The sequence below is a fragment of the Oncorhynchus gorbuscha genome, linkage group LG18 (genome assembly GCF_021184085.1).
Source record: "Oncorhynchus gorbuscha isolate QuinsamMale2020 ecotype Even-year linkage group LG18, OgorEven_v1.0, whole genome shotgun sequence".
Lineage (NCBI taxonomy): Eukaryota > Metazoa > Chordata > Actinopteri > Salmoniformes > Salmonidae > Oncorhynchus > Oncorhynchus gorbuscha.
Genome location: NC_060190.1, coordinates 37,381,994 through 37,391,607, shown reverse-complemented (window position 1 = coordinate 37,391,607; position 9,614 = coordinate 37,381,994). Strand labels below are relative to the sequence as shown.

At 43.9% G+C, this 9,614-nt stretch overlaps 1 protein-coding gene across 1 annotated transcript; it reads right to left on the bottom strand.

Moving 5' to 3' along the window:
- Positions 1–5,358: 5,358 nt before the first annotated feature.
- On the bottom strand, positions 5,359–9,027 carry LOC124003587 (acidic mammalian chitinase-like). The gene is made up of 11 exons (XM_046311950.1): positions 8,935–9,027; positions 8,486–8,515; positions 8,136–8,337; positions 7,696–7,752; positions 7,444–7,609; positions 7,125–7,249; positions 6,844–6,967; positions 6,516–6,701; positions 6,245–6,367; positions 5,781–5,919; positions 5,359–5,622 (listed from the first exon to the last, which is right to left on the bottom strand). Exons 1-11 carry the CDS (start codon positions 8,972–8,974, stop codon positions 5,360–5,362), a joined length of 1,455 nt encoding a protein of 484 aa, XP_046167906.1. The 5' UTR covers positions 8,975–9,027; the 3' UTR covers position 5,359.
- Between the last annotated feature and the right edge of the window lie 587 nt (positions 9,028–9,614).

The window sequence follows — 9,614 nt, the reverse complement described above, 5'->3', positions numbered from 1 at the left end:
GGAATAGGTTTGAACACTCTGTCAGTTCCATTGCATAAACTGATTTTGGATTGTGGACTGGTGAAAGGTGTTGTGGGGGTGCGTCCTTCGTTGCCTATTGAGGGTATCAACGTTATCCTTGGGAATAACTTGGATGGTGAGCGTGTATGGCCTGTCGTGTTTCAATCTCTAGTGGTTTCCACCAAGCCATCATTTGTTGGGATTCCTGATGAGAGTGTACAGAGTTTCCCAGAGGTGTTCTCTGCGTGTGCAGTGACACGTTCTATGGGCCGTGGCGAACTGGTCACTGCGCCAACTAATGATAATAATACAAACATGTATGTCACTGTTTTCCCTGTTCCGTTATCTGTAACCCGCTCAGATCTAATCAATGCGCAACGGGATGACTCCACGTTAGAAGAGTTGCGTGACCAAATTGTGCCAGTAGAACAGTTGGGAGATTTCGCTCATGGCTATTTTCTCCAAGAGGATGTCACGATGAGAAAGTGGGTGTCTCATGATAGTTATTTTTTGGGGGAGGCAATTAGTCAGGTTGTTGTACCAGTTAAGCTTTGTGAGTTGGTGTTGGACTTCTCACAGTGACGTTGCTGGACATATGGGGGTGAGGAAAACCTACAATCGCATATTAAGACATTTCTTTTGGCCTAGATTAAAGAGGGATGTTTCTGATTTTATCAAAACTTGTCACACCTGTCAATTAACTGGTAAGCCTAATCAAGCTATTAAGCCGGTACCCTTGTTTCCTATTCCTGTACTCAGCCAACCTTTTGAGTATCTGATTATTGACCCTGTGGGTCCTCTGCCTCGTTATAAAAAGGGTAGCAGTTACCTGTTCACTGTGATGTGTCAGATCACTAGGTTTCCTGCTGCCTATCCCCTCCGATCTATCACGACTAAGTCTGTGTTAAAAGCTTTGACTCAGTTTCTCTCATTGTTTGGAATCCCTAAGGTCATTCAGAGTGATCAAGGATCTGATTTCACCTCTAATCTGTTTAGTCAGGTTCGGCAACAGCTCCATATTAAACACAATTTGTCTAGCGCCTATCACGTGAAAAGTCAAGGAGCACTGGAACATTTCCATCAAACACTTAAGTCTTTGTTGAGAGCTTATTGTACTGAGATGGATAAGGATTGGGAGGCGGGGTTGCCTTGGTTACTGTTAGCCGCTATGGAGGTTTCACAGGAGAGCACGGGTTTCAGTCCAAATGACCTTGTGTTTGGACATAGGGTGCGTGAACTTTTATCTGTTCTCCAGGATGACGGAAGTGTCCCGAGCCTCCTCAGTCCCTGTTATCGTATGTGTGTGATTTCCGGTGACGCCTGTACGCCGCCGGTGAAATGGCTAAGGAGAAGTTGTCATCTTCACAGGAGAGGATGAAGGGCATATTTGATCGCCGAACTGAGCCTCGTCACTTTAGTCCGGGTGACCAGGTTCTTGCTCTGCTGCCAATTGTTGGTACTCCTTTTCAAGCCAAGTTTCAAGGTCCAGATACAGTGGTGCACCAGTATACTGAGCAAAATTATCTAGTTGCCACTCCAGAACAGAGGAAAGCACACCAGCTGTGCCATGTAAATCTGTTAAAACCATATTATGCACGTTCCTCTGAGACTGTTCTTTTGGCTGATACCGTTGTTTCCTTGGGTTCTTGTCGTGCTAGATCTGTGCATGAGGAGGATGTTCCTGGTCCTGACGATTGTATATTGCAGGGTAGATTGTCTAAAATATCCAGTGTTTCTGAATTTTTCAGTCTTCTCACTCACCTACCTGTTGATGGGCGGAAAGAGATGGTTGGTCTGATTCGGACATTTCCAGGTTTGTTTTCTGATACACCTACACGTACAACCTTAATAGAACATGATATTGACATTGGAGATGCTGACCCATTTCTTCAGCGGTTCTATAGAGTTTCTTCAGAGAAACTACGTTGTCTGGATGCTGAGGTCAAGTACATGCTGCAGAGTAAGATAGCAGAGCCTTCTTTCTCCAGTTGGGCTTCTCCCTGTATCTTGGTCAGTAAACCGGATGGAACAAACCGATTTTGTACGGACTACCGTAAGGTAAACAGTGTCACAAAGCCAGATTCTTTTCCTCTTCCTCGGATGGAGGACTGTGTTCAAGTCGGTGCAGCTAAGTTTGAGCTAATTTGACCTGTTAAAAGGCTATTGGCAGGTGGATGCTAGTCATGTGGGGGCAGGTGAAGTTTTGCTGCAAGCAGATGTGTCTGGGGTTGAGAGGCCTGTTAGTTTCTTTTCTAAAAGGTTTAACGATTATCAGTTGAACTATTCGGTTATTGAAAAGGAAGCGCTAGCACTCATTTGGGCCCTACAACACTTCGAAGTGTATGTCGGGTCGGGGGGTAGTACCTATTGTGGTCTACACCGACCATAACCCCCTCACTTTTTTGAGGTCCATGATGTGTCCAAACCAGAGGATAATGCGCTGGTGTTTATTTTTACAATCATTCCATCTTGATGTGCGGCACATCCGGGGGACTGAGAACGTGATTGCTGATGCGCTCTCATGCGCCCTGTTCCTAAATGTTTATGTGACTGACCATTGTTCGTATTGTCATGTTCTCTCTGTCCTGTCAGCTCCCTCCTGTTTTTTTTCTTTCCTCTTAAATGTTGCTTCCTGTGCGAAGGTTGCTGAGGTCTAGGGAGGAGGTTGGCTGGGGCAAATTGTAAGTGAACACGTAACCCCTCATCAATTTGGGACGCAGAAGCTGTGTGAAGTTGGGACGCAGAGGGCTGTGTCGTTGTTCTGGGGCCCTTGTTGGTCCCCGGTTTTATGAGCGGGAATGTGACGACCCTCCCACTCTGTCTGCAGTATTCTCTCTGTTGTTTCCTTATTAGGATGCCGGTGGGCGGAGTTGGGTGGGTCGTCAGCTACATGGGAAACACCTGGGCCCGGTGTCTCCCAGGATAAATACACCACTTCCCCATTCATGGAGGAGACTCTGCAGACACCTTTATGGATTTTGTTGTGTTTCTTAATGGTTTTTGAGTTGTTTGCTTTAGCATCTTTTCAACACCCTGCATTATCACATTCATGCATGCAAAATACTCACTTACACTACTGATTACTGATTACACACACCATTGTATATTTTCCTTAGTTGCTTTAGTTAATAAATATATCTTTTGTTACGCGTTATCTCCACGTTGTCTCCCTTTTGTTACGGGCTTTGAGCCGGTTCGTGACGATACCTTGTAGAATCCATGCCCAGAGAATGTTCTGAAGGCAAAGGTGGGGTCAGACCCAGTCCTAGATGGGTGTACCTAATAAACTGGGTGTATTTGTTTGGATAGTGAAGCTAATGTTTAATTTTGTTCTAAACACCAGCCTTTTGGATTTGAGATCAAATGTTTTATGAGGCAAACAGTGCAAAATGTAACCTTTTTATTTGGGGGTATTTTCATACATATTTTTTTAGAAATGAAAGACTTGTTTCAAGTCCCCCAATTTCAATATGTCATAAGTGTTTAGACAAATTAACTTGTATTGAATTTAGTGAAAAGTTTTGTAGTCATTGCATGCTAGAAATATGGGACCAAATGCATCAAGTTTGTGACTCTCAAAAGGTAAAATAAGAGGTGCTTGTATCTGTCCTGTTTCCCTGCATGTACAACCTGTACGAGGGTGAAATGGAAATGTGTTTCTTGCATATCCCAACTACCCCTGAGAGTGGGGTCGTTGCCAAGGATAAGCCATTGTTGATGGGTATCCTGGAACAATTAGGATTAAGTGCCTTGCTCAAGGGCAGATCGACTAAATTTCCACATTGTCAGCTCATAGATTTGAACTAGCAACTTTTCGGTTACTGGCCCAACACTCTAACCACTCTAAATGCTAGGCTACTTGCCAACCTCTAAAACCTTGCTTGATGCATTTGCAGTTTGTTTTGGTTGTGTTTCGGGAATGTTGTGCCCAATATAAATGAATGGTAAATAATGTATTGTGTCATTTTGGAGTCACTTCTATTCTAAATAAATTAACACTTCTACATTAATGTGGATGCTGCCATGATTACGGATAATCATGAATGAATTGTACATAATGATGAGTGAAGTTACAGATGCATAAAGGTCATGCCCCCAAAACGTGTTAACCTCTCACTCTTACCAATGTCAGTGGAGGGGGGTCAAATTTTGATGGGGTAATAAATATGTATGCCTCTGTAACTCCATCATTATTCACGATCCATTCATGATTTCCCTAAATATCATAGCATCCATATTAATATAATATAAAAGAAGCATACAATGTCATTTAAATTAAAAGTGGCTCCAAAATGACAGATTATCTAAATATGAATTTCTATTGGGCACAACATTATCCGAAGCTCAACCAAAACAAACTGCAAATGCAGCCTACAAGTTTGTAGAGTCACTAACTTGAAGTAGTCATTGCATGCTTGGAATTTGTGACCAAATACTAAACTTTTGACTACTTTAATACACATGTGAATTTGTCCAAATACTAGACACATTCAAATGGGTAGACTAGATACATACAGTGCTTTCATTTCTAAACGGTAAAACAGATATGTATGAAAATACCCTCAAATAATAAGTGACGTGTGCTGTCGCCTCATTTAAAACATTTGATCTCAAATTGACTACAGAGCCAAATTAAAAGTTTTAGCTTCAATGTACAAATAAAAATGCAGGAGAGTGTGTGTGTATTTTATACCAAGGTGAGAACATTAGAATTTACAATTATGAATGCTTAGTTTCACTTTGAACCTTGGTCTTGTCTGTTTTACAATTATTGAAAATCACAGATTTCCCATTAAGTTGAAGTACTTTTCTATTTACTGTTGTCTATATGTTGTTTATGTCAGTGCCTTAACTTTAAATGTCATGGTAATGATGAGTCAGTCTAAGCTCTGTGTGATTTTATACCGTGTCTGTAAGCCTGGTAAAGTTTGACTGCAACAAAGGACTTTTACTGTGATTCTCTGTGGTGGAATGAATTGTATGAAACTAAACTGACAAGGGAATAAGTGAGGGAATCAGTTGAGAAGGCAAGGAGCAGCATTGCTTATCTTGTTCAGATAATGACTAGCTATGTGGGATCCAAGGTGATTTGTAGATTACTGATTTTTTTGCAGTCAAAGTACAATGAAGTTTAATAACTTAAACCCACACAGTGTGGATGAAGTAAAGTGACAGAGACAGCAGGATGAATTTATATGGTGGATGTTTATTGGAGTGGATTTTAAATGTTAAGTGGAGCTGATGTTGGAATGGGCCATGACAACAGTGGACCTAACAACCACAAAACCTTTAGACCCAGCTCCTTCATGACATACGAGAGGGGAAGGAAACATTAATAGGGGGAACCGTGTTTTTTTTTTTAGGCCCAGTTGCAGCACTTGCAGCTGATGTCGAACACCAGACCGGCAGCACAGTGCTGGTCGTAGGTCTTGCCCTGGCTACAATTGTAGAAGCTGTTCTTATTGGTGGGGTCAGGGTACATGCCGTCAGCCTTGCCGGCGCAGAAGCCAGATCCCCCACTGCTACTGCCACTGCTGCCCCCTTGACCTCCGGGTTGTGGGGGATTGAGTGGTTGTTGGGTAGGTATCACTGGGGCAATGGGGCCCGTACGGGCGGCACAACCTGGGAGACATGGAGGAAATAGGAGTTGGGGGAATGTAGAAGAGAAAGGGGTTGAAATCTTTTCAACTACTATTTGAACCCAGGTCTGGTTGAGATAGTGAGAGAGGGTTGTTGTTGAACGTTGTGTACAAGCAGGCTTGTGTTTGTGTCTGTCTCACCAGCTCCGGTTCCCAGTCCAGACTTGAGGGTGTTGATCAGTGGGTATCTGCCCTGTCCACAGAAGGTTCCAGAGAAGTCATCCAGATCCAGAGTCCACACCATGGCTCCTCCGAAGCCAGTGTTCTTCAGCCACTTGATCTGTAGGGGAGAAAGAGAGGAGAGAGGAGGGTTTACTTAACGGGGTGAAATTGGATAAATATGTATAGGTGATAGAACTTCATCAATTGCCCTATGTTGCTCAGTTGGTAGGGAATGGATCTTTCAATGACAGGATGGTGGATTCGAATTCTCGCTGGGGTCACCTATAACAAAATGTATGCACTCACTACTGTAAATCAGGAAGATAAAAGCTACTATTTAATTCCATATATTATAAGGATTATTGTAACAGAATAGGATGCTACGCCATTACCCCCTAGTTAAATCTTTTCTCCAACAGACAAACACCCCCACAAACACAGACCTTGTCCTGGAAACTCTTGACATTGTCATATCCAACCCAGATGTTCTGCTGGGTGTAGGCGTAGGGCACCATCTGGGCAGAGTCCCAGGCCTGGGTAGCTCCCTGCTTCAGTAAGGTGCAGATCTAATGACACACACACACACGTTAGGGTTGGAAGTTGCATGATTCAGGAAGATGCAGATGTAATCACTCAAAAACATACACGGGGTTTGCATCCAAGGGATTGGAAGAGGGTGTAATTTCAGACCTATCTTAATCCTGTGTCAATTACCTCGTAGTAGGCCAGGAAGCCAGACTGTTTGGTGAATGGTCCGGCCGGACCGGGGCCAGTGGCGGGAGCGCCCACTCCAGTGTTAGAGCCACTGGCCAGCTGGAAGGTGTGGCCGTAGGTGGGGAATCCAACCAGGAGCTTCTCAGCGGGGGCACCACTGCTCTTCCAGTACTTCATAGCATATTCCTGAGAACACACACAGTATGTGGTAGTGATAATTTTTAAGAAATGTGCTACTCCCTCTCAGCTCAAAACTAAATAGGCAGGAAGAGATAGGTGAGCATAGGAAGAGAGAGAGAAAGAGATGGGTACAGAGAGAGAGACTCACCACATCGGAGTAGATGTCATCTCCCTGATCAGCTGGTCCTCTGTACAGAGGGCTGTTTTCTCCAGTGTTGTGTTCCCAAGATCCATGAAAGTCATAGGTCATCACATGCAGGTAGTCCAACACGCTGAGAGGAGGGAGAGAGAGAGAGGGAGAGAAAGAGAAAGAGAGAGAAAAAGAGTTTCCAATATGCCAAGAAGTATTTGATAGATCATGCATGTTTTAATGTACACATTTTACCTAAGAACTAATATATGAATGAGACCCAGTATGTATGTACTGACGATCCAATCTCGGCGATCTGGTATCCGGTGTCGATGGTTCCCTTTCCGGCAGCCACAGCTGCAGTCAGCATCAGACGAGGACGGTTGGTGTTCTTTCCTTCAGCCTCAAAGGCAGACATCAGCTCCTAGATGGAGACAGTGCACAGAGGGATGTGTGTGTTAATTTGGGAGTTCAGGTGTTCATTCCTGTCTGTGTGTGCTATTTTGTGTGTGTATGTGTGTGTGTCTGTATGTGTGATTGTTAATCTGCGTGTGTGTGTTTATTCATGTTTGTTCATTTATGTGTGTGTGTGTATGTATATGGGTGTTTGAGTCTAACCTGCAGCAAGGTGGTGAATCTGGCCTTGTCTGCGGGTGGGGAGCCTCTGGTTCCGGGATATTCCCAGTCAATGTCCAGGCCGTCAAACTGGTACTGTCTCAGGAACTTGATAACGCTGCTGATGAACGTCTGGCGGTTGGCTGCACTGGACACCATTGCTGTGAACCTGGGTACACACACACACAGCTCAGACACAGGGTGTGTGTGTAAATGTGTGTGTGCACTTACATGTTTATATGCATCTCCACTTACGGCTGACTGCCAAATTTCCATCCTCCAATGGCCAGCAGAGTCTTCAGGTTGCTGTTCCTGTTACCAAATACAAGACTTAGGGTTATTACTGGCTTAGGGGTGCATGTGTGTACCACGGGAGGCTGCTGAGGGGAAGAAAGCTCATAAAATGTCTGGGATGGCGGAAATGGAATGGCATCAAACACATTGAAACAATGTGTTTCACATATTTGATACCATTCCACTAATTCTGCTCCAGCCCTTACCACGAGCCCGTCCTCCACACTTAAGGTGCCACAAACCTCCTGTGGTGTGTACATGCCTGAATGAGAAAGTGTTTGCCTGCATTTGTCTATGTGTGTGCGTGCCTGCATGCATGCATGCGTATGTGCATGTGTGCATGCCTGCTTGAGTGTGTGTTTGTGTGTGAGTGTTTGTGCATGTGTGTGTCTCTCTCTCACTGGTTCTTGAGTGCCTGGAACTGTCCGTAGAGTTTCTCATCGTTCCATTCGTAGGTCTTGATCTCATTGTTGGCCATGCCGGCAAAGGCATAGATCAGATGGTCACAGAGACAGGGGTCCACGTTGGTGGGGAAATACTTGCCTGCTCCTGGCCGGTACTGGCCCCAGTTAGTGAAATAACAGGATAGGATGTAGGAGGATCCTATGGAAGGGTAGTAGTAATGTTAGAGTTTGGAGTTTGGCGGTTTTAGAGTCAGGGTTGGCATGTTCTGTAAATCGAGTTATTGTTCTCTGATTGGCTACTTACCTTGATGCTGGCTACATGTAAATGAAATTAACTTTAAACGTACCTAGCTGTGCATGCAGCAGGAGAGCCAGTCCTAGAGAGAGAGAAAATGAGAATAGTGTGAGAGAAATCGAGAGAAATAAAGAAGGGAGGAAGAGAAAGGCAGAGGTTTTGTGTCATATTAAACTTTTTTTCAAGTCAACATAATTCAGAACTGTAATGATAATGATATAAAGTGCAGTTCTTCCCCTCTGATATGAATATAGGTGGGTCATGGTGCTGTCAACCTCAGTCCTTAGAAACAGAATTGGACCACATTAGCATAGACAAAATGCATAACTAGAGGACATTTGTCAGTGGCCAATTCTCTCCACAGGGAGCCAAAGCCTTAGCATAGAGCATAGACTCTGAATGTTGCTAATTGTCATTACAATGAAAATGTAAATAACATGTTTGAAATAAAGATCAATAGTATAGTTATAAGCTAAATAAGCCAAAATAAATTCCACTTACCAACGCAGATGAGTAGTTTGCCCATGGTTGCTCTGTACATTGCTCCATGGGCTGCTGAACCCTTTTATACTCTCAACGACCACTCCTATCTCATTCATAACTCTTGGACTTTCCCATTCCGCAGCAAACCTCAATCAGCCAATCAGCCTCAGTCACTTGTTTGAACAAGGGTTTCCACTGCCTTAACAAAAACACTGATTAACTTAATATGTCCTTAATATGTCCTTGTTGACATGATAAGCTGACGATAAAAAAAGCAGTCTGTTTTCGGTGAAATTGACAACCATAAAGATGGGTCCGTTAGCCACCCCTTAGCCTCTTCAGTATAGCCTCTACGACTAGCCCCTGCACCCTAGCTAGCACCTTTCTCCCACCACCAAACCCCCTATATAATTGTGGAGATTGACCTTGAAATGGGATTTCTGTAGCTCAGTTGGTAGAGCATGGCGCTTGTAACGCCAGGGTAGTGGGTTCGATCCCCGGGACCACCCATACGTAGAATGTATGCACACATGACTGTAAGTCGCTTTGGATAAAAGCGTCTGCTAAATGGCATATATTATTATATTATGTACAGAATCTTGTGACCATTCTACCAACTCAAGCTCAAGGTTGAGATGTCCCCATGTCTATCTTATGTTTCAGTTCTTCTAGCAGTGAGTTGAAGGTTGGGGGGAAGT

What these genes read in the sequence shown, in the direction of transcription:
- LOC124003587 (XM_046311950.1), bottom strand. Translation starts at nt 8,974, where the DNA reads ATGTACAGAGCAACCATGGGCAAACTACTCATCTGCGTTG. An exon ending in CAGATCGCCGAGATTGGATC is followed by an intron (nt 6,968 to 7,124) that starts GTCAGTACATAC and finishes CCCTCCTCTCAG; the next exon opens with CGTGTTGGACTACCTGCATG. An exon ending in TGGACTGGGAACCGGAGCTG is followed by an intron (nt 5,623 to 5,780) that starts GTGAGACAGACA and finishes CATGTCTCCCAG; the next exon opens with GTTGTGCCGCCCGTACGGGC.